Source organism: Triturus cristatus, chromosome 9 (genome assembly GCF_964204655.1).
Source record: "Triturus cristatus chromosome 9, aTriCri1.1, whole genome shotgun sequence".
NCBI classification, from domain to species: Eukaryota; Metazoa; Chordata; class Amphibia; order Caudata; family Salamandridae; genus Triturus; species Triturus cristatus.
Window position 1 is genome coordinate 76,702,735 of NC_140592.1, and position 24,295 is coordinate 76,727,029.

A 24,295-nucleotide genomic window follows, 5' to 3' on the forward strand; every position below is an offset into this window, starting at 1 on the left:
TTCCCCTGCCCGACCATCCCCCTGAGGCTACAGTTGTCTGGCTGCGGTGAGTAAGTGAATAGCCGTGCTGAGGGCCTGTCATTGGCACCTCGGCTACTGTGTCTTTCAGGCCTTGGTGGTAGGAGGGGAGGGGTATGTGTGCATAAACCTCGCTGTGAAGTACCTTTCCCAGAGCGGAACATTTTGATAATGTAATGTTAGGGTCAGAGCTGCCGAATGTGGAACTACGGAAATAGGTTCCAGTCCCAGCTTCACCTCAGCATCCTGTGATTCTGGGCAAATGACTTAATTGCGCAAGGCCTGAAAAAAAATGAATTTGATCTTCTGTAATGTAACTGGTGCTCATATAATTACGCTGTTTGTCTGAGTTTACACTATATAAAACTACAATAAAAAAGCATAACCTTCTGTTTGCACCTTTTTAAGAATCTGCAAAGGCTGGAATTCAATAATGAGAGAGGATTCTTTATTCAATATTAAAAAAGTCTGTATTCTTTCTTAACATGGCTTTTCTTCCTTTGTTTAGTTTTAACTATCAGTCACGGATCAATAAAGGAGCTTTAGACCACATTTTAAACTGCTTTCACCTTGCATTTACTGTTCAAACTTTAAAGTACATATCGATCAGGGGAGAAAATACCAGCCTTAGGTGTTTTTCTTCATTTTTGTACTGGCAGGGGCATTAAAATACTGGTAATGCTGGTTAAAAAAAACGGCCAGGTGGCAAACATAGCCATAACAGGAGTTGTGGCCTTTGGGCCACTTTGTTTCACTTCGCCCGCCCCGCCAAAATGTAGTGCTTCTAGTTGTCACCAATGTTTCTGGCTCTATGAGCTTTAAAATACATAATTTATCAAACATTTCTCTGAAAATGAGCCCAACGAGACTAGACAAATGCTGTTTCGTGAACGGGCGTGATCCAGGAATGTGGGCCACTTCTTTGTACTGTGTTGCCTCAGTCCATATCTACAAGGCCATGAAAAGCCACGCAGGATGGCTTTACTTGGCCTTGTAGATATGGCACTGCGATGTGTGCCACCGGATCGTCACTAAAAGTGATGTTCCGGTTGCGAAGGGGGCATTGTAAATGAGTTACACTGTATTTATAAGGGACATTCTAATGGTCCTGACAAAAGTCGCCTACCCGTGGAGGGCACAGGTGGGCTGAATCATGTATACCTGACTTTGCTAGACGATGTAAGGGATACATTGTATATCCCCAATACGCAACCTCTTTTCTTTTAACGTTACCCTCATCTAGGTCTTTAATAAATCAATGTTTCTATATGAGAGATAATTTTAGATCACTTATTCTGTTGCGGATCCCCACTAAATCTCTTTGATCAAGAGAGATCACCTCCTGGTGGAGGAAAAAGACCCGATGATGATGCTACCAACTACTAGTACATCAATGACAAAGCGCATACCATAGACTGAAAATAGTTGTTGAGGGTCCCACAGATTTTTTTTAAAGGGATTGCTCCAAAACAACAGATCACACTCGTCTTTTATTTTTGTTACTGAGAGGGCAATCCCATTGTCGGGAACATCAGGGGCATTGTCCCACAATTAAAGGACAACAATGGTAAACCCCCTGGCAGAGTGGTGGTTTGTGTGCACGCAGAGACAGGATATTCTGGCATAAGATTCATTAACACAGTGATGGGTCATCCAGACCAAGGGGTTTCACTTTTCTAAACTAGCAATTTCAATACACCCTGGGATGAATTTTGAAAGATTTGCAAATCATAAACAGGGCTGAAATACCCAATAATGGTGTGAAATCTAATACATCCATCTGGAGCATATATAAGGAAAGCACAGTTGAGTGGAGTGAGATTGTCCAGCCTCTGTGAGACTACCATTCATGCCGTCCATCTATAATAGGGCATTGGGGACTCACAGAGAGGACATTCCTGCCTTTAATAGACCACTGCAGTCACTAAATCCCCAGCCTTATATCTGGATAGGTGGGAATAAGAAACACTGGTCTTCATAACCTGTGTCTCAGATAGTGCTTTACACTGCAAAACGGCTGTTTCTAAGCACTTAAATGGAAGGTGTCACTGTAACCCAACCTAATTGTATTCCGGTGTCCCTTCCTGCACATAACCAATCTGAAATGGCGTTTTGTATACTGACCATTTTTTCTAATGATTGTTTATGTGCAGGCAGGGACACCTTCCTGCACATAAACAATCAAAGGCGCTTTGCTGTCACTATGTGTGCTGCATAACGCATCACACATTGAAACAGCAAAAACGAGGCGAAATAAAGCATTTCTCCTTGTTTCGCCTGCTAAGACCAGGCTTTTCCTGGTCTTAATTTTGGCACTGCCCCATATTTACGCCACCCTTGTAAATATGGGTCAGCGTCAAAATCAATGGGTGTTGCGGTGGAACCTAGAAATGTTGTTTTTTTCATGAGTTAGTTCCCTGTTCTAGGAGCACCTAACATTTACAGGGGGCACTTTTTCATACACTAGATACACCCACCACAACACCCATTGCCTGCCCCTTTCTCGCTAAGTGTAGCGTGAAAGGGAGCCTTATTTACAAGGCAGCATTAAGCCATATTAAGTGGCTTAACACTGCCTTGTAAATAAGGCAAAGCCTCTGTCGCCACAGGAAAGTCAATTTTAGTGACGTTCCTCTAGCAATAGGGGCTTGTAACTATGCCCCTAAATTTGTTGTCTGTAGTAATGCATGATACCCTCCACAAATGGACATGCAGTGTGCTCTGTGCAGCTCTGTGCACAGCATAGTCTACACATGTGCAATTGATGTTGGTAAATAGGACATGAACATTGTGTGCATATGTCTTATTTGTGTATGAGTATGGCACATAAAACTGTGAACTCCTTTTTGAATTCACTCCTTGACTTCAGAACTAGTCTACCATATGTATTATAGCGATATTATTGAACTATGCTCCTGGTACTTGAATCACCCACTGGTCCTCCTGAAGAAGGCCAACTATGTATTCTTGTTGGTGGCGAAACATCAGTTCGCATCACTTGTCATCTTAGAACATGGAAACTCCCTCTAAGCTTTTCAGGTTTACACTGCCCTCTGCCTTGGAATATCGTGCTCCAAATTATTTCATTTCTATGATGCTTTCTGATGATCATGTTTTTTGTAAGTATGATAGTCCGACATTACATCATAGGAGTGTTCAGTGACATAACTATGCAAAGGACTTCAATGACAAATATAACAGTGACATCATGCCTAGGGAATTGATGACCACGTCAAAGAACAGTCCACTGGCATTACAGTGCATTGACAGCATATACAAGTACTGTGCAGTGACCTCACAACCCAATAAACCTTGTTGAACCATCACAATAGGGTTCAGTAACTCAATTTAATAGGACGCTGTGACAATACATAACTGTAGGGGTCAGTGAGATCACAGGGTGGAAGGGCTTGATAAAATCATGACCCCCAGTAAGGCTCATGGATACCACAAAGCAACAGGATTGGACGGTGTCTCAGAAGGCCTCCAAGGCATCATCCACAAGAGACCTAAATGACATCACTAGAGGGTCCAGTGACATCAAAAAGGGCACCTCAGCTTCACACCGAAGTAGTGTTACATAGCTTCACAAAACAATAGACTCACAGGACAACACATGAGGGCACAATGGAATCGTAATGTTACGAATTTTAGGGGGTTCTACCACGGAGATGTTTTTTTCTTAAGAAATAAGATTGACATCATAAGCACTTAGGGCAAAACTCAAGCCGTCTACAGTATCACTAGGTGTTGATTCCATGAGCTTCAATGGGGTCACCCCCATCCGGCAAACCTTTTCTCTCTACAACAAAGTGTTCACCTCCAATGACTTCTGGGGGATTACCTACACCAAACCCCAGAGTTCACCCTCCTTGAGACTCCATGCGTTGAGGGGCTTGCATAATGTCTGTTAGGATAGTCCTAATGAACATTTGATTAAAAAACAGGTGATCCCAAACCCATGGAATCTGACTGCCGGTCACGATTTCACACATCAGTTTAACGTGTTTCCACCCCAAGAAGGTAGCTTAGCAAAGTATTTCAATTAATAAGATCAGATACTTTCTTTTGAATTATAATTGAAAGGAAGTTTGGAGCAGCTCAACATACTATGAGAGGTGTGTGTAAGTTCCGACTATCTACAGCCTGTAAGGAATGGACAATGAACTTAAATGATTAGCATACAGCAGAGAAACTTCGAGAACAGTTGAGCAGACTTCAGAGTTGTTGCCTTGGGCCAGCAACTTTTTTTCAGCATTAGGGTTCAGGTGCTAAAAATGCTTATAGGTTTCATTCTTGGCACTTTAACCTGTCTGCCCTTGATGACAAGTGGGTAATTTTTAGGTATCGCTGACCAGGCAGCACAAGCTGTCGGGCAGCGAAAGACCTAGTGTGGCCTTGCCAAAAATGCACATTGGGTTTACAGCCCACCCACTGCTTACCATTGGTTGCCTATATTGTCATCCTTGTTTGCTTGCCTCTTATTTGATGGCTTGCTTTCCATTTCTTCTGTTTGTCCCTCCCCTGGAACATAGCCTCTTGATCATCCTTTTGATTGACTGGCTTGAATACTTTCACTGCTTATTTTTAGGGAACTACTTTTTTCTTTTTAGTTAAGTACTCCTTGAGAGTTTGATTAATTTCCAGCTCCGTCCCTAGTGTGCTTCTCCGTACTGCTAAACAGCCCCCACTCCCTCACTATGGCTCTCTCCAACATGGGTTGCTCTTTTTTTCTCTTGTGCTTCTCTCCCTCAAGCCCCACTCTCCGGGTTGCTCTCACCCTTGTGTGCCTCTTCACCTCCCGATGTTGCTCTTTCTCTCATAAGCTGTTTTTTCATCATCCCCCAGCCCACTGCTCTTTTTCTTCTCCTCGCCCACTGATTTGGAGCTCTCCCACCCATCAGACTCCTCCAAATTATTGTATTATTTGTTTTAAAGTTTGTTGGAGTGACTGACAGCTCTCATTTGCTGCCAGGCCACAACTGAAAAAATATTTGTTCTTTTTTTACTAATACAACTGGCGTCACACATCATGGATTGGTAAATAAATTTAAAAAATGGCCAATGCGTCATAAGTGGGGGGCCACATGCACCTAGATAATTACACAGCAGCACCAGCAGGCCTTTTTTCTTTTGCCAATGCAACAGCAGCAACGGCAAAAAATGTGCAAACCCCATAGGTTAATAAGGTTGGGCATATTGACTTTGTGAATCCGTGTTTTCTTTCAGCCTCAAAAAGTTCTGAGAGTTATTTCCTGGGTGCAATATGGGTGGTCTATACCCATATATGCTTGCTGACTCAAGGTTGGTTACAAATTAAAGTGAGCACTTAATGAACATTCCTTAATAACACATGCTAAAAGGAGAACCTGCAGGAAATCACTTATTTCTCCATACATTAGGCCTCATCTACAAGAAAATGACACAGCGCGTTACTGCAAGCCATTTAGCTGGACTGTGCTGCCTCATTTTGACAACACAGGGATGCGTTCTGCGAACAACACTACAACGCATCCCTGTGCCTTCCCCTGCGCAGGCGCTCAATTTGCTGCCATGCGCCTGCGCAGACACTCTTGCGTCATTTTGCGCTGCAGGGATGATTGTTTTTGTGCAGGCAGGAAGGACACTTTCCTGCTTATAAATAACCTCCTTCTATGTGTGCCGCAGAATGCAGCACACATAGAAAGAGCAAAAAACAAGGAAAAATAAAGGCATTTCTCCTCGTTGTGCCATTCCTATGACTTCCCTAGGGAGGCGAAGGATATTGACGCATTCCCAGTTTTGAACAAAAAATTTTAAATCTGGGAATGCGTCAAGTTCCATGGATGTTGCGTGGAAATACTCACAGCAACACCCATGGAATGCCCCTTTCATGCAGAGTAATGCGTGAAGAGGGGCCATATTTACAAGGCCATGAAAAAAGTCAAGCAGGGTGACTTCACATGGCCTTGTAAATATGGGAAATCCCATTGCGCAGCCGGTGCGTCAGAAAAAGGGCTGCACGGGCGGCGCCAGGGGCTTGTAAATAAGCTCCATTGTAAGCACGTCCTTAAAAACAGGAAAGGCAGTCCTCCCTCCCCTGTCCCAGCTCCCAGTCCGCCCTCCCCTGCACTGACTTGGTATGCTCTGCTGTCTCTCTGTGAACAGATGTACAGAGGCGGGAAGCTGCTGTTCGGAGGCTCCACTTTCAACGGATATGGCTGCACCAAGAAGGACCTTCTGAAGCAGATCGCCCGCGCCAACGCCGATTACAAGATGGCCTACTTCCTGCCTGACAACTTCAAATTTAGGTAAAACAGGAAGTGCTGAGACGCGCCGCCGAGGCTTGTTTGTGATGAGGAGAATGGGGCCTGTGATAAGGCAGCGGTGGGGGTAGGGGTGGGGAGGGAAGATGATGTCATGACATCAGATTAGGTTAAAAACACAAGATCAGCCAGGGCTATTGGAACACTTTCCAAAACATGCTGATAAAAATAGGACGATTAAGACGCACAATCCGTGGCCCCTGTGTCAGCTGGGTTTCCTTGTCTGTCCAACAGTTGTGTTCATGTCTGGTGCCCAAGCTTGTTTTTGTCCAAAGTCTTGGAGTGGTCGGCAGTGCTTAATTTGTAAAACAATGAGTGCAGTGGCCAAAGTTTTCCTGAGAAGTCTGGGGGGGGGGGGGGGTGCGGGGGGGAGGGTACTATAGAATGACAGGGGTGCTGAATACCAAGGCTGAGTGGTCTTGATTCTAACTCATGTCTTTTTTCATCCACCACTAGACACTCTAGCCTCTTTAAAAAGAGAGACAGACAGAGTTTTACTTAAAATGTTGTCAAGCTTATCAGGTTTTTCACCCACAATAAGTTTACATATTTTTATACTTTTTGCATAAAGTCAGAATAGTTTCACCAAGCCAGAAACTGCATGCTTTTCAAAATTGTGTGAGATGCCATGAGTGTGGAATTTCTATAAACTGTGACACGTACAAGAGGAAATGGGAACGTGCTGATGGAAACTCACAATGCAGCGAATCTGCAATTGTAGCGTTATGGAAAAAGGCGTACACCAGGAAACAACCATCGCAAATGCAAGCTTCACCAAGGTGCGTGGAAATCTATACATCTTTGCAAAGTTTGTACTCTGTTTCACTTCTGGGTGAAATTCATGAATTTCGCCTAATCTATATCGCATATACCCTTATTTAATGCTAACAGAGTGGTTCTGCATAAGATATACTTCAACAGAAAATGCGGTCCCCTATGTGACGTCATTGGGAGTAGGGAAGGTCTGTAAATGGTAAAGCGGTAGTGACCCAGAGCCGGGTCACATACTACTTTTATCTGGTGCTATTTCATGGTCTTGGCCGTAAGTTACCAGTGCTTTCTGCAAAATCTTTTTACCACCAGTTTATGAAAGCAGGATTCTGGAGGTGGTAATGTGTGACAAGTACTTCGCGCATAATTGCACTGTGGAATTCTGTTGTGCTGGTGATATGTACTTTTGTTTCTTTGTGTTGCTGTGGCCTTTGTGCAGTTATTGCAATTGATTGTGATGTGTTCCACTGCAGTTGCTGTGTTGCATTTTGTTTTGCTATTCTGTTGTGATGTGCCATGTTATGTTTTGAATGTCTTCTTATTTTGCTTTGTGTGTGGTATTGTGGTATGTTGTGTTGGCACTAAGCCCCACCCCCTCCAAGAACACACCCCTCCGCTCACCTGAAAATATTCCCAAATTGTCAGGTATGAGTAACAAATGCATAACTCACTACAGTATGTAGGCATGCACCAAGCCACCCAGGCAGGGTCAGACTGGGACAAAAAAATAGGCCCGGGCAGCAAAATAAAAGTGGCCCTATTAGTGAACCAGATAGCTAAAAAAGCGACTGACAAATAAAACAGTTTTGAAACTGTAAAGACGCTGTATGGGCAATATGCAAGATACAGGAGACTGCATGTATTTGTGTTTGGTGCAGGCAATGTTTGTGGTAATATATTGGGGAGAGGATGTAGCCTTACGGCTAGAGTGGTCAAGCTGGGGACCTGGGTTCAAGTCTCGGCAAGAGCGCTCAACCTCCTGCGATTCTGGGCAAATGACTTAATCTCCACGTGCCTAACAAAAAAAATGCATTTGTCCATCTTGAACGAAACTGGTACTCATGTAAAGCGCTCTGATACCCGATATCCTTGGGACTAGTTTGCGCTATATAAAACTCTAAACAAGAAAAATATATATATATTGGGAAACGTACAGTAAATAAGGCCCACCAGAGCATAAAACAGGCCCAAATACCTGCGGTCCACACAAATATCTGTTAGACCAGCCCATTGGACACTGTCTGATTGCCCTACACCTGCACCCAGAGAATGTTATGAGCACTTGATGAGCCGGGTTATGAGTTCCCAGATGAAGACTGCGTTGTCTGCTGTACTACTGCTACTGGTCTGTAGATGACGCTGTTACATAAACATGACTAGGTTCCCACCTAGTGGATGTTTGAAAGGCATTTTACGACATTCTGTTGTTTGGGAGCCTGGTTGCTCTCCTCTCTACCTTCCAAGTAGCTCTACAGTCGCTCTTGAACAGGCCTGCAATGGATAAACAAGGGCATGTTCATGTACATGTTTTCATGTAGCGCTCAATACTCGGAGTTAACCTTTTTTTCTTAACTCTGGCAAATAATCAAAGAAGACGATAAAGTGACTTGACGAAGATCACACAATTTAGTCAAGTGGGGATGCTGGGATTAGAACGTCTCTACTGATCGCCGAGATCATTTGTGATTGCGTTTATATAGCGCTTAATACTCGACCCAAGGTTAGTTTTTAATCTAGTGGCTCTTGAAAATTATTGTCATTAACCAGAACAAAAGGAGAGGTGGAGAGGAGAAGGCAAAGAAAACCTGTTTGTTGCTCCTATTCATGCTGGCCATGGTTATCACAAGGTCAAGGGCCCATGGCTGCCGCAATCTATTACATTAAAAGACGGCATTTAACACCTTACCCCTATATCATGGTGTGAAAGTCAATTATAGTGACAGCCGAGGTGTCTCTTTTGTGTGTCAGTTTTGTCAATTAGCATTTTTTGTAGAACATCCCACAAACTGAACTCTCCCATTGCAGTTTAACTAAAATACACCGGCGTTATGGACTTGAGAAGCATGAAACTCGGAGTAGGCCATGTTGAACGTGTGAATGACACGGCTCCAGGCGCTCGAGCCTCGGTCTGTTTTACTCGGTGATGTTCTGTGTCGAACGCCTCTGTTGCAGAATCATCCCAGGCTAGACGCAGGGTTGGCACCGCCGCTGCTCACGTGGGTACTGCCTGCCATCGCTCTCTCTCACCAGAGGGCACCACCTCCCCCTGACTGGCAGCGTCCACGGCTGGCCCCACTTGCTCGCGCCGCCTTAAATCCCGGCGTGACTGGAGGACTGCGTTAAGGAGTTTATGTTCCCGGTTGATGGATGGCATCTCTCGCGTTTATCCCGAGTCCGGTCCCTGGGTCTCTGCCGGCCTGCATAATCAGCAATAATAAATTAGCCGCCCTCCTGGCGCCCCTCCTTGGCTCCCACCCCCAAACTTCTGAACTGCATTAATGCCTGCGTGCTCCGTCAATGCCCGTGTCTATTGCTCTGAATAATTGAGCGCGGTGACACGCGCCGGCACCAAGCTAATAGTGAAAATGCTTTTGAACTGAAGCGAGTGACGGAGAGGGGGAGCAGAAAGACGAGGTGTTTATAAATCTTCACGCTCAGGGCGCACCTCCTGCTAAACCTGCCAGCCCTTCCCACGTGCCGTGCTGCCTCTGTTTTGAGACGAGAAAACGTTTGTTTTTTTACATGGTTCTTAGAGCCATGCTCTTTCAGAACACTGACAATGGCACCTTTTATTCTAAGAAACCTCACTGTACCCATTTTACCCACTGTGAAAAGATGAAAGGCGGAGCTCGAGTGCAGAGATTTGAACCAGCGAATTTCAGGCTGCACAAATATCTCTCAGTGAGGTGCATTAGGCCACAGAGCTGTCTCACAGGAAGGGAAACTGTGTATTCACATATACCAGTAGGACCATCAATGCACATTGTCATCTTAAAGATTTTTGGGGCCCGGGCAAGGCATATTTTGCATTTGCATTTTCCAAGCATTGCATTTTCCAAGCAATGTTATATTGTATTTAAACTTTCACATAAAACAGCTGAAACGTGTCTTGTCCAAGGCCCAACATTCCTTAAAGTGACAATAAATTTTGAGTTAGAGGAAGAGGCAGGAAGGGAGAGAGAGCGAGGTTCTGATAGGGAAATCAATGAAACTGAGAGAAACTGAGAAATTCCACTTTACTAAGGGGGGCCCTTAGGAAGTGGGGTAAGCCTGGGCAAAGCACTACGCTACGCTCGCGTAGTTGGCGAAGTTCACGCTACTTCGCACTACGCGAACTGCACGTAGCACAGTGCGAACACGCGTAGCGTAGTGTTGCGTAGTGCTGCGGTCATTTTTTGCTTGCTCGCGGTCCTCAACGTCAAGTTGGCGACCGCGAGCAAGCAAAATGACATCCCGGCGAGACTTTTTTCTTGTTCGCGATCAGCAACATCAAGTTGGCGATCGCGAGCATGGAAAATAAACCTCCCGGCGAGAATCCCAACGCGAGGAGGTCAGGTTTCTCATTGCGAGTGGTCGCGTATGCTCGCGATGAGAAACTACCAGTTTGCGTTGAGAAAGCTGCCGCTCGAGTAAAAATCTACTCGAGCAGCAGAAAACTACAGCTCGCACTGTGCAAGATGCCATTTTCAATGATTGCACAGTGCCGGTTGCTTGTCCGCACTGTGCAATCATTGAAAACGACATCTGGCACAGTGCGAACAAGGTACTACGCAGTTCGCGAAGTGCTACGCGTAGCTTGCGTAGTGCGAAGTGCACTTTGCGTAGCTTCGCGAAGTGCTACTTCGCGAACTACGCCCAGGGTTCAAGTGGGGGCCCTGAGCAATTGCCCACTTTGCCTATGCCTCAAAACATCTCTGTACCATGCATAGTGTAGGGGACATATGGCGATGGGAGACTTGGGTGGTCTCAGTTCCCTAGCGTTGGAAATCTTTGCCCCCACTTTTGTCATCATTCCTCCTAGGTCCTTGTCAATGATCAGTCATGACTGATTTAGTAAATAACTACATTCACCCATTGTCTCTGAGGATCCCATCTCTAGGAACTCAACAATCCATTTGGATCACTTAACACCTGATTTTACTATTGTGCAAAAAGTGTGCTTATAAGTTGTGACCTGAACATGTTGTGTGACTACACAAGTCTTACTTCTACTGGAATGGCAATCCAGACTAGAGTGTGCAAATTGATTTTTTTAATCTGTGGGAACCTAATGCAGAACTTTGGAGAATTCCACCTTTTTGCACAGGCTTCGCATATGCCTTCCCTGAATTAAAAAAATAAAAGCATTGGCAAAGTCAATATATCTGCACTGGTCACCAGCCTTTGGCTTTGTCAATGCTTGTTTTATTTTGGAATGGTTTTGCAAAACTTTATTGTTGGGGTAGCTGGCTTATCCTCATCAGTTCTGACACAAACCACAAACACATTGACTAAAAGCAAAATACACTTTTGATCTCTAAAAGAAAATATTGGCCCAGTATTCACTGGAACTACTCTGTGCGTGGATCTGCTCCTTGTGAAAGGGAAGAATGCTGTCACTTACAGTGGAGTTAGCCAATGACTGAAGTGGGCTCAGCCACTGGCTGATGCTCTATGCTGTAGATGGGATCAAACTGGAATGGCATGGTGAGCAAAAAAACAATGGATTTAGGCCCAGATCTCCGTACTGGGGTGAATGTATGACATTGTTCTGCATTCTGTCCATCAACTGTTGTTTTTGCATTTGTCACCCCGAGTGGGATGGGTATGCTCAGACGTGAGTCCTGTGCTCTCCATGCCACTGGAATCAAGGTATCCTGGCTGAAGAGGGGTGAAACCCCGCAACCAGTCCTAGGATGCTTGTTTCCAGTCCAGGGAGGACGTGGCTTGGCAGTTCGGGCTGGACTGGTCCCATGAGGCACAGGGTCAAGAATGATTTGCATATGGCTGGATTCAAGCTGGAATGGCATGGTGAGCAAAAAAATGATGGATTTTCGCCCAGATCTCTGTACTGGGGTGAATGTATGACATTGTTATGCATTCTGTCCATCAACTGTTGTTTTTGCGTATGCTGTAGCTGGCACATGAAAAATGAGAATAAAGCAAACACAGAAGACTCGATGAAGTACTCTGACTGAAACCTCCAACATATGTAACTATATCATATTTATAATTTTGCTTTCCAGCACAGCCATTTGGGCTGCATCAACTTCCTTCATTTTGCTCACCCACTCACATGCAGGCCCAGTTGCAGCTGCGCAGAACGCCCCTGCTCGTCTTTGGCTCGAGCTCCAAGGCTGGGCCACGTGACTCACCTTGAATTGGTTTGAATCGATTTGCTGTTGGCTTTCTGGAGGTGTTTCAGGCACTCTGCACTCCATTTTCCTATGCCTGGCAGTGTTGCTCCTGTGCTTTGCCTGGATGCATGGTTCTTAGTTACTTTTTTAACTCTGTTAATGTCTCAAGCCATCTAGCGGGACTTTCAACATTGTACAATTTTTTCTGGGTGTTATTTCTGCACACATTTCATCCAAAGCCTCTTGTGCATCAGAATGAAGTGATCCTACAGCAGGTAGTACTAAAGGCATAGGCAGCAAGTTAAACTATGATTCGAGCAGTGTGAAAATGCAATAACTTGGTGAGGGGCATATTATCAAGCCCGGCGTTACAATTATCGCCGCTTTAGTGGCAGGAAACTGCCGCTAAAAGCGGCGATTATGGGCTTGATAATATGCCGCAAAGAATTCCAATAGAAGCCCATGTTCTGGTGTGAACTGGAATTCTCTGCGGCATATTATCAAGCCCATTATCACCGCTTTAGCGGCAGTTTCCTGCCGCTAAAGCGGCGATAATTTTAACGCCGTCCTTGATAATATGGCCCTTAATTTGTTGCAACGCGATGCTTCCATGTACAGTCGTTTCTGCAAGCATTGACAGAGCATGAGACGATTTCCAAAACTTATTTTTCAATCACTAAATGCAATCTGCATGGTCAAGTTTAAAAACATGCTACCTTTGCACGTGCCACCGTTTCTCGTGCCAAATTTGATCTATGCTTGAACCGTAAACAGATATCATTCATGATTTGTGATAAGGCAGGTAAACATCCCACATTGAATTAGTTAGTTCAGTTTTCTGACATTTATCTAGTAAAAATGCACTTGGAAAATTGGACGTGTACTCTTGAGTTGTACAACTGCATCCTGGCTTTTTAGAATAATTGAAGTCAGCTGAGGGGTACAGCATCCATTTTGGGACATCTTCATTCCTCACTCCTCTTCTCTACTTCTCAGAGGGGTCACAGAGTTCTCCACAGAACACCTACTCCGTCCGCCCAGTAGTCATGGAGAGATAGATTTGTACCTCTATCTGACTGTGGCCGAGACGTGATCCTCGCATAAAGATCACACCCCTGATTTACAAAGTGGGGTGCTACTTCTCAACGAGAAATAATCAAATCCTGATTCTCAAGGACTCTGGGCTTAATTCACAGTGATAAATTTACACTTTTGTGTAAGTTTACAAATGTTTGCTATTCACAAAGGTATTTTATAAGTAGTATCTTTTACGGGTGGACAGAATATTTTGTTCCATCCACGGAATTGGCAGAATTTTGGCCACTCCGAGTTACTGTTTAACACAGAGTTCTGGCCAAATTTTCTCCCGCAAGGCTCCAGAATATGCAAGATGGCATGTGCGAGCAAGATTCGGCGTCCCCTAGTGCGATTTTCTAATGCGGGCAGTCTCCGGCGTTCACGAGCAGTCATGGTAACAGGGCTGCCGCTCCAGGAGATTTTCTACTCAAGAGGCAGCAAATTCAACTCAAATGACTCCGCAGCTATAAAAATACTACTCGTAAGATACCTTTGTTAATAGCAAACAACTGTAAACTTACACAAAAGTGTAAGTTTATCTTAGTGAATCAGGCTCGAAGTGTTTGAGATTTAAGATTCGATTATTTCTGTTTGAGGCTTCTAATAGAATCGACCATTGAAGGGCTGCAGAGGCCTGGAGTGTTCTTCACATGTGGGGTTTTGTACCGAATTTCCATGTTCCAATTTAGGCTTTTGTTCAAAGCCCATTCAGGCGCAGAGAGGTTTTTGTGCTCAAATCAGCATTTTGACCAGTATGAAAAAACATTCTGTTTCCTCACACAAGTATTAGCAGGTAAAGTCTGGCAAAATTTGTGTGGAGAACCATCTCAACATTCTCTGTTTTGAAGCTCGGAACTGTGCAGTGTTGACACGTTAACTACCCCAGGGGCAGCTCCTCCACTAGGTTGGAGGAGCGTCGCTCCACTGCTTTCTCGCAGTGCGAGAAGCAGAAACATGAAATGGTCATAACTTTCAGGTATGACCATTTTATGTTTGGTTGCGGGCGGGTGGGTGGCCGGTGCAGCTCTCCGAGCAGGCTGGGGAGGAGTGGTGTGCCTGCCCACTCCTGAGTGCGCAAAAACAGTTTGGTCGTCCCCCTGGGGTCGCCCAAATTAGTCATGGGCACTCTACCCTTCTCCATGTAAGCTGCATTGTAGCCTGAATGGACAAGATGGCCTCCCCATAAGCTGCCGGCTGGGCGGTGTTCCGACCAATCACAACACTGCTTGCAGCATTGTTATTGGCTTAGGGGAGGGAGCTTGGATGCCTGCTTCTGCTTCCTGTTCCTGAGCAGGAGAGCAGGAGCAGAGAAGACACGGGATCCGGCTGGCAGAAAGGTACGTTTAATTATTTTGTTTTAAATTAAATTAAACCCCCGCGCGACCTCCCCTCCCCTCGCGCCCTCACCCTCCCACCTGCGAGCCATGCCAGCCACGACTGAACTCCCCCTAAACCCCCAAACAGGAACTGTACCTGGAGAATAAAACACATTTTTTTTTGCACGCTGAAAATACTATATCCTGCGGTATCAACATTTACCTCCTAAAATAAGGTGTCACTTGGAATGAGCCTTTAGTGTGTTAATTAATTTGCTTCCTTTGCCTCTGGCCACAATGACATTAAAATTGCTGGTTTGCATTATTTACTCATCTTTGACCCCTGCCCTCTGCCTCCAAGGCACCCCCTGGTGTAGGTGACTGCACATGTAAGGAGTCCTTGGAAGAAAGACTCTGGTGGAATTCCATTTGAGTTCTCTTGAATCCTGGATCTGGTTTCTAATCTTATGATTTATTGTTACTTGATGCCTAAGATTCTGTATTGATTTTATTTGACATTTTTCACTGACCTATGAAATAGCTCATGATTTTTCATCGCCTCACTTATACCAAATTCATAAATAGAAGTTACAATAGCCATAAGTCACAGATGTACCTACTATGGACCATTTAGAAAATTGGCAACCAGGGGGCATATGTATCAAGCGAATTTTTAGTCGCAAACGCTGCGATTCGCAAAATACAGCGTTTGCGATTAAAAATTCACAAAACGGGATGTATTAGGCAAATTCCCAACACAAATTTAAGGAATCGCTAATTTAGCGATTTCTTAAGTTTGCGTAAGAATTTAAGAAATCGCAAATTGCGATTTCTTAAATGAAATGTAACACTCACCAAAGGATTGCGAGTAATCCTTAAGAAATCGCAAATTACCACCAACTACTAGTTGGTGTTAATTTGCGATTTCTTTTAAAAATGCACGTTTTGTAATTTTACAAAGTGCCACGTGACGCACATACATGCCCTTGGGCATGTATGTGCGCCATATGACCACACATGCTAATTTCAGGGGTGTATCAGGGTGTCATCTTGACACCCTTGCACCTTTGAAATTATTCTCAAATTGCGATTAGCAAATTGCAATTCGCAATCTGAGAATTACTTCCCATACATTCCAATGGGTCTCCTGGCCCATAGGAATGAATGGGCAGGTATTCCTTAATTGCGATTTCGCAATTTGCTAATCACAATTAAGGAATTTTAAGAAATCGCAAAAAGTTTGCAATTTTTTAAATACATCCCGTTTTGCAATTCTCAAATAGCGATTCCTTAAAAATCGCTATTTGAGAATCGCAAATGGTGATGTTGATACATATGCCCCCAGGAGTTCACCCGGGTGTTCAACTTGTGAGACTCTGGCATCAGACACCGAGGGAGCAGTGAGGCAAAGTGAGGCAAGGGTGGACGAGAGAGGCAGAGGTCCAGCAACAGAAGACAAGGTAGATGAGAAGTGAGGAGCAAAGGTCCAGGAGGGGAGGCTCAGTCGTAGCAGAGATGAACGTAGAGAAGGAGCGAGTGGCTGATAATGGAAGAAAATGGACCAAAATGTCTGCACTATCAAAAGTCCCTTGTGCCATCCTTTACTCAGGGCTTTAAATAGGAACATAGAAGTGCAGGTACTCGCTGTTTAGAGTACCTGTTTGCGCCTGAGTAGCAAATCACATCAAAGAAAAGGAAGAGGAAAATCATGACAACCTCACCTAAACATTAGAAGCCCTCTAAGGTAATAAAACTTCCTTCACACACTAAATAGTGTCATGCTTCATCATAGGGCGTGCTTTCACACTCTGGCGCAGACCAACACTCAGAGTGGAGCTAAACATTTTTTTTCTAGGGCTAAAAATAGCCCGGCATCAACTGAGATACTCCAAACACCAAAAAAAAGTTTAAAACTGCCTAAGAGAATGCCCACCTAATTTTATTTTGGGCCCCTCTTGGTAAAATATGTCAGCAGGGGTATAACTGGACTATTAGTACCCATTACCCCTGCATACTGTGTTCATCAACATGTTTCGCCTTCCCAACCACCCCTCATGGCAGTAGGCCTTCATCAGTTCCTGCGTAGTGCTGGCACTCTGTCATTAATATATATTGCAGCAGTGCTGAGAAGTGCCAGTACTCTCACCTTTAAATTAGAGAGGTGCTGGTACTCTGTACCGGACAGTACCTGCTCATTTAAAGCACTGCCTTTCCCCAAAAGCAGTTTCAACTACAGTTAATATTCATAACCCTTAGAACTCGTTTTACTTTGAGCTCCTGCTTAGAGAAGGGAGACAACTGAAAGCTCAAGCCTGGATCACAACAGATGCTTGACACTGTCTCAGCTCCAAGGGCCAGATGTTCGAGCATTATTTATTTTGCGCCTTGCAATTTGCGACTAATTGCAAGTCGCAAATTGCGAGGCGCAAAATAAAATGTACAACAGTGTGTTTAACACTGTTTGCATTTGCCAATGGGGTCGCAAATTGCGAGGCTCATTAATATTAATGAGCTTCTCGCAATTTGCGAGCCCATTGGGAATGCCAGCCCTCCAGGAATGGTGGCCTGCTGGGCTCAGCAGACCACCATGTCTGGGACTGCTTTTTAAAAAAGCATTTTTGTTTCCAAATGCAGCTCTTTTTCCTTAAAGGAAAATGGGATGCATTGAAAAATAAATAAAATGAAACGTTTTCGTTTCAATTTTTAAGGGCAGGCAGTGGTCCCAGGGATCACTGCCTACCATTAAAAAATATTTTCCCATGTATTTGCAAAGGGGAAGGGGTCCCTTGGGGACCCCTTCCCAATTGTGAATGCATTACCCCCTACTTTAAGTAGGTGGTAATGCATTACATGGTTTTGAGACTTGCTATTTGGAAGGGAACGCCCCTTCCAAATAGCGAGTGGCAAAACCTATTTAGCGGGTCGCAAATAAATTGTGACTCGCTAAATAAGCTTTGTACATGGCCCATGAGTTTTTGGATGCGCAAACGGGTTCACAAACCCATTTGTGCATGCTAAAACGGGTCGTACATCTGGCCCTAAATTCTCTGGGAGCTTAGAGCCAAGAAGCAATATCGTCTGCCTGCCTCCTCTGCATCACTCTGCACACTATGACATTGTATTGTCCTCTTGGCCCCCAGCAGAGGAGAGGCTGGTCAATCCTATTGGCTATTTGTATTCCACAATCAAAATGTATAAGTCCTGTGAAACTAGCCACCCCCTCATCTGCTGCTCCCCAGGGGCTTGGAGAATGATGTGCTAGTACACAGATGAAGGGGAGTCAGAAAGGAAGTTCTTGGTGCAAGGGAGCAGATAAAGGAATGTGTAGACTGGAAAAGGTGAGAGCAAGGAAGTCAGAAGAAGAAACAGAGGGGGGGCAACGTAGAGGATAAGTGATAGGAAGTGTGTTTAGAGAGCAAGAACAACAAGCATTGGCATAGCCAATAGGTCTCGGCTTTGGGACCTTATAAGTGTTTAGCCATGCAACAGTTGCCTAACTAAATACTTATAAGGTACCAAAAGCGAGACCTATTGGCTATGCCAAGCGGCCGTGCGGCCACGAAAGTGAAAGTGATCGCGATCAAACATCAAAGCGGCCGCGAAAGTGAGGCGGGCGCGCCCGCGCACATGCACTGTAGGTCTAGGCTGGCCTGGTAGCACTTTTTGGAGCCCTCTCCATAAGTATCGCCAGACCAGCGCATGCGCTGGGTCAGGCGAGACCTAAAAAAGTGAGAGAGGGTGGAAGAGCGAGAGTTGAAGGAGGAAGAGAGTGAGGGAGTGAAGAAGGAGAGAAAGAGAAGCCAATAAGAAACAGGTAAGGAAGGGAGAAAAACAGAAGGAGAAGCAGACAGAGAGACTGACAGAGGACAGAGGTACTGATAAACTGAAGAGTTAGTAGAATAAGTAACGAGGCACGCAGATAGAAGGGGTAAAATGAAAGAAAGTGAGAGTATGCATGTAATGTTTTTGCTGACTTGACTCTTCTCATGAACTCCCTGTCTCACCCACCTCTCCTGCTGCCCGCATGAAGCTTCAGAGCGAAGGAAGTAAAGTTAGCGCCAGAAGAACCAGCGGCCAAGCCAGAGGTAGAATAACTGACGTCCAAGAGAGAGACAAAAAGGAAGGATGGAAGAGAGAGGTATGTTGTGCGAGAGCAAGAGAGACGGAAGGAGTACAGATGTGGAGAGCCAGAGAGAGAGAGGGACAGGATGGGACAGCTGGAGAAAGAGAGAAGGAAAGGAGACGTAAAGCAGAAGTGGGGAAACTGGGAAGGAGAGAGGAAGGTAGAACTCTTGAGAAACAGGGGGGCATATTATCAAGACAGGCGATAAAATTATCGCTGCTTTAGCTGCAGAAAACTTCCGCTAAAACGGCGATAATGGGCTTGATAATATGCTCTATGGAATTCCAATTGAAACCTATGTTAGATGTGAAGGACATCTAACCTGAGCTTCAATTGGAATTCCATAGAGCATACTATCAAGCCCATTATCGGCGCTTTAGCGGAAGTTTTCTGCCGCTAAAGCGGCGATAATTTTATCGCCTGTCTTGATAATATGCCCCCACGGTGAGCGTCGGGGAGAAAGAGAGGAAGAGAAAGAGGGAGCTATATGGGAGAGAGGACGGAGAGTGGGCGTGTAACATGCTGGAGGGAGAGAGAAGGGTGATGGAAAGAGATAGTGGGGTAGAAGGAGAGAGGTTGAAAGAGGGAGGGATAAAAAGGAAAGAAAAGTTAAACGGAGAGCGAGAAAGCTATAACAGAGAAAGAATAAGAAAGAGCCCGAGGGATGGAATGAGAGACAGGAGGAGAGAAAGAGCGCAAAAGGGCTCGGAAAGAAAGAGAGCGACGAGATAAGTCTGTCATTTAACCCCGAAAACATTGTCCTTCTTCCCTTTCTTAGCTCCAGAGCGGCGTAAAGACCTGGCTGATGAAGCAAGCATTTCCTGACTGGGGTTAACTGTTAATGAGGCACGTCTGTCGGTCGAGATGCCCCTTCCTGGCTGACACTGGTGCCACAACTCAGGCGCGGAGGCGTGGGCCTCGTAGTGCTCTATATATGTAACATACTGTAACTGACCACGTTAAACACTGATTGGGCAACAACAAGGAGACTTTGCAGCTGATTTTCTGTCCCCGGTGCTTTGCTGTTTAGTAACTCCCAGTACTCCAAGCACTGCCCAGCAGTTCGCCTGATCACGGAGAGCTCTGTAGTAGTTACGCAGCACTCAACCACTGTCCATTAATCAGAGACCCGCCCAGGCAGAGCACTAGTCTCCCTGACCTAGTACCCAGTAGACAGTCCCATTACACAGTCTTGAGCTGTAGTCAACTTCAATCAATCAAAGTACTTATAGAGCGCACTACTTACCCGTGAGGGTCTCAAGGCGCTGGAGGGGAGGGGGGTGCCGCTACTGCTCGAAGAGCCAGGTCTTGAACTTCCAATAACTAGTGCCATAATCCAGGAATCTGCAAAGTCACCCAACATTGCTAGTACAGGCCAGTGGTTAGTCGTGCTATCTAGTACCGGGGTGTAAACCCCCAGCACACCAATGACTGCCCTGTTCGGTAATGTTATCACTCAGTACTGCCCAGTAGTTAGTCTCCCCTACTAGGATTGCAAGTCCTTACCAGAAGTTAGTTGCATAGGCATGTACTGCCCAGTAGTTAGCCCCCTCAACCAGTACTGTACAGCAGTTATTCCCCTCAACCAGTACTGACCAGAGTTTAGCTGCATCAGCAAGCAAAGCTCACGGTCAGCTGCACTGACTCATGGTTAGTCCAGTCTCCCAGTACTGTACGGTGGTTACTCTAATCGCTCAATACTGTGGGTAGTGGGGCCGGCTTTAGGGCTAGTGCCACCCGCTGCGACAATCTTTTTTTGGGCGCCCCCCCCCATGGCCTTCTTTGCCCATTTTTCCCTCATTACCAACCTCCAAAAGTGCCCCTCACCTCTCCGTAGCTCCTCTCTCACACGCACTTCATTCATGTTATAGCGCTGCTCATGCCAGGGTAGGGTGTCAGAGCATTTTACATCACTCACACTTTATACAGAGGAAAATGAAGCATACATGTGTAAATCAGTCTATAGGAAAAGTTACATTAGACAAAGGGGATTACCAGGTGTAGGAGACATATATTGTCCATACTGGTAAGCAGTGTATTTTAAGAGTGTTTGGTCTGAAGAAATACAGTCTTTGGATTTAAAGCCTACAACAGTGGCTGGCATTGGCTTTCCTAATAAGAATGTATTTCTACCCAAACAAACCCTTTTTTTTAGCAACATTAGGATAATGAAAGACTGGGAAGAAACATAACGTTCTAACCTATACAATGCAGTTTGCATGTAGTACATTGGTGACAGCTCATGGGTCACTCTGCTATTTTAGGATTTAACGGATGAACTGCAAATGACAACAGAATCTCAATTATGTGCTCTGCATAGTACACATTCTTTGCAGCAGGCATATTAACCCTCTTTGACTACTTTACGATGAGTCAAAACTGCCACTAAATAAAACTCCAATATCTCTCCTGCAGGAACAATAATCACCAGAGTTATCTTGACATTTTTATTGTTGCCTGGAACCTGCTAGACTTACAAGGAATTATGCAGCAGGTGCTTTTAAACCCATAAGTTATTGCTAAGCACAGCGCACCAGGCTCTCAGTGCCAGGTGCAGCTTCACCGGTCACACCGCCCGAAAGCCAGCCCTGGTGGGTAGTCACTGAGCTCAGCAAGTGCTGTCTAGCAGTCTTCTGCATCTCCCAGTACTGTGAAGAAGTCAACCAGTAAATGCAAGTACAGCCTAGCAGTCTACTGAATCTCACAGTACTGTGCAGAGTCATCCAGTAACTGCAAGTACTGCCCAGCAGTCTACCACATCAGCCAGTACTGTGAAAAAGCAATCTAGTAACCGCAAGTACTGCCCAGCAGTCTGCCGCATCAGCCAGCACTGTGCAGAAGTCATTCAGTAACTGCAAGTACAACCCAGCAGTCTGCCACAACACCCATTACTGTGCAAAAGTCACCCAAAAACTGCAAGTACTGCCCTGCAGTCTGCAGTATCACCCAGTACTCTGCAGAAGTCATTCAGTAACTGCAAGTACAACTCAGAAGCCTGCAGCATCAGCCAGTACTGTGAAAAAGTAATCTAGTAACTGCAAGTACTGCCCAGCGGTCTGCAGCATCTCCCGGTACTGTGAAGAAGTCATTCAGTAACTGCAAGTACTGCCCAGCAGTCTACCACATCAGCCAGTACTGTGCAGAAGTCCTCCAGTAACTGCATGTACAGCCCAGCAGTCTGCCGCATCACCCAGTACTGTGCAGAAGTTGTCCAGTAATTCAGTAATGCAGCATTCAATGGCGTCAATAGGAATTTGCTGTGGAGGAAATTACAAGACTGGGGGATCCCGACTTCACTGCTGAAAGCAATTACAGCTCTCCACACCGGAACCTGGGTACCAGTGAAAGTAACGACAAACTCGGCGACCCAAAAAATTTACCCAGACCGTGGTCTAAAACAAGGGTGTGTACTGGCACCCTTGCTTTTCAATCTCTACACTGCAGACCTTGGCAAAACAATTTCCAAAGCCAATCCGTTATCCCCGAAAATTGGGCCTACCAGACTGTTTTTACTGCAGTATGCAGACGACATGGTGCTTATGGACCATACCAAAACGGGTATGCAACGAATACTGGATGCATTAAACATCTTTTATAATGAAAATGATCTAAGAGTAAATGTAGGGAAAACAAAAGTAGTAATTTTCGGAAAGTATGTGAACAAACAAAAAAAACAATGGCAAATGGGTAACCTGAAAATAGCAACAACAACTAAATATAATCACGTAGGGGTTTGGATTATGTGCAGTGGGAAGTCTGCAGCACACACTGCATCTATTGAATCAAAAGCTAAGGCAGTGACGTACGCCCTGTGCAAACTAAACTCCAAACTAAGCAGTCCGACAACTGGACCCATTAGAAAGGTTATAAGAGCCAAGCTACTCCCGACAATCACATACGGCCAACTAGCATTTCCCGCGGCATCAATCAACATCATGGAACGCGCCAATTGCCGGGCATTTAAACAGATCTTTCAAATCCCCGCCCATCCTCGGAACACCTTGGTACGACTTGAATTTGGGCTAAATAAACAGCGCTACGAACATTGGGCATCGTTTGTTCGTTATTATCGAGGGGTTTATGCTGCCCCCCCCAAACACAATGCAGGCAATGTTAAAGGAAATTTTCGTGAAAAATGACAACCCGTGGGCAAATGGCCTTCTAACTGCTTGCACTGAATTGCACCTTGACTTGTCCAATTGGCAGGATTTTATTTATCAACCCTGAATTTAAAAAAAACATTTTAAAGAAACAAGCTAGATTGCTATCAAAGGAAGACGACTTGAAGGAACTAGAGTCCTCCAGCAGCAACATTAGGCTATTAGCCAGTTCCTTCCACGATAAACTGAGCCAGCTATACCTTGACTCCGCCTTGAACAAGTCAATTTTAAAGCAAATTCTGTCTGTGAGATTGATGGTACTACCGATAAAAGACATCAACAGCCGGTGGAAAACATTAGAGGTAGTCACTACTTGCAGACTGTGCCACCAGCATGAGGAATCCATGGCCCACATGGTCTGCACATGTCACCGTTTGAATCATGCACGTCGCACTTTATTGAAACCCTTGTTTTTAAAATATGGGATACGCACCTGCACAGACACCATGAAACTTCTCTTCAAGCTGGAGATCCCAATGGAACTAGCAAGACTAGCGAAATTTGCCCACAAGGTGAAAGTTCTGTTACATAACGACTCAGTTAAAGACTAGAGACAAACTGTAGTCTTGATCTTGCGGTCCCACCTTTTCTTAAAGTAGCAACTACCAGAATGTTTTAAAGAAATTATTATGTTTAATATATGATTAATGGTTTTGTTAAACAAAATGACCATGTTTTATCTAAACTTAAAAAAGTGTCTGGACGGAGTGCGCTCCAACCAGCCTTTTTCTTTTGTTAACAATTTTAGTTAATTGAAACAATAAACCAAATACAAATACATACAACTGCAAGTACTGGCCAGCAGTCTGCAGAATCAACCAGTAATGTGCACAAGTCATCCAGTAACTGCTAGTACTGCCTAGAACTCATCTGCATCACCCATTACTGTGCAGAAGTCATCCAGTAACTGTGAGTACTGCCTATCAGTCTGCCACATCAGCCAGTACTGTGATAAGTATTTCCAGTAACTGCAAGTACTGTCCATCAGCAGGCACACGCGATCCTCTCTCCATTCCCCCCACCCCCCACGCACACCTCTTTTGCAGCTTAAGAGGTGGTGGAGTTTTTGATGGGCCTCTTCTGTCTGCAGCTTGGCAGACCAAGGCTCTTAAATAATGTGAAAGGAGGGTGGTTGGTTGTTTGGTCGGTTAAGTGAGTGAAAGGACTGATAGATAGGTGTGTGGGGAAA

The 24,295-nt window shown here is 45.0% G+C and overlaps 1 protein-coding gene and 1 long non-coding RNA gene across 2 annotated transcripts in view; one reads left to right on the forward strand and one right to left on the reverse strand.

Annotated features, from left to right (window-relative positions):
* The window catches only part of LOC146797429 (uncharacterized), a 60,127-nt gene extending 53,825 nt beyond the window's left edge, over positions 1 to 6,302 (reverse strand). Inside the window, exon 1 of the long non-coding RNA XR_014968485.1 lies at positions 6,135 to 6,302. This is a non-coding gene — a long non-coding RNA (uncharacterized LOC146797429). The remainder of the gene's footprint in view (positions 1 to 6,134) is intronic.
* FAM194C (family with sequence similarity 149 member C) overlaps positions 1 to 19,917 on the forward strand; it is a 269,174-nt gene extending 249,257 nt beyond the window's left edge. Inside the window, exons 14-16 of the mRNA XM_085624449.1 lie at positions 6,166 to 6,308; positions 18,854 to 18,961; positions 19,725 to 19,917. Of these exons, the coding sequence (XP_085480575.1) occupies positions 6,166 to 6,308; positions 18,854 to 18,917 (207 nt within the window). The 3' untranslated portion in view covers positions 18,918 to 18,961; positions 19,725 to 19,917. The remainder of the gene's footprint in view (positions 1 to 6,165; positions 6,309 to 18,853; positions 18,962 to 19,724) is intronic.
* Positions 19,918 to 24,295: the final 4,378 nt, after the last annotated feature.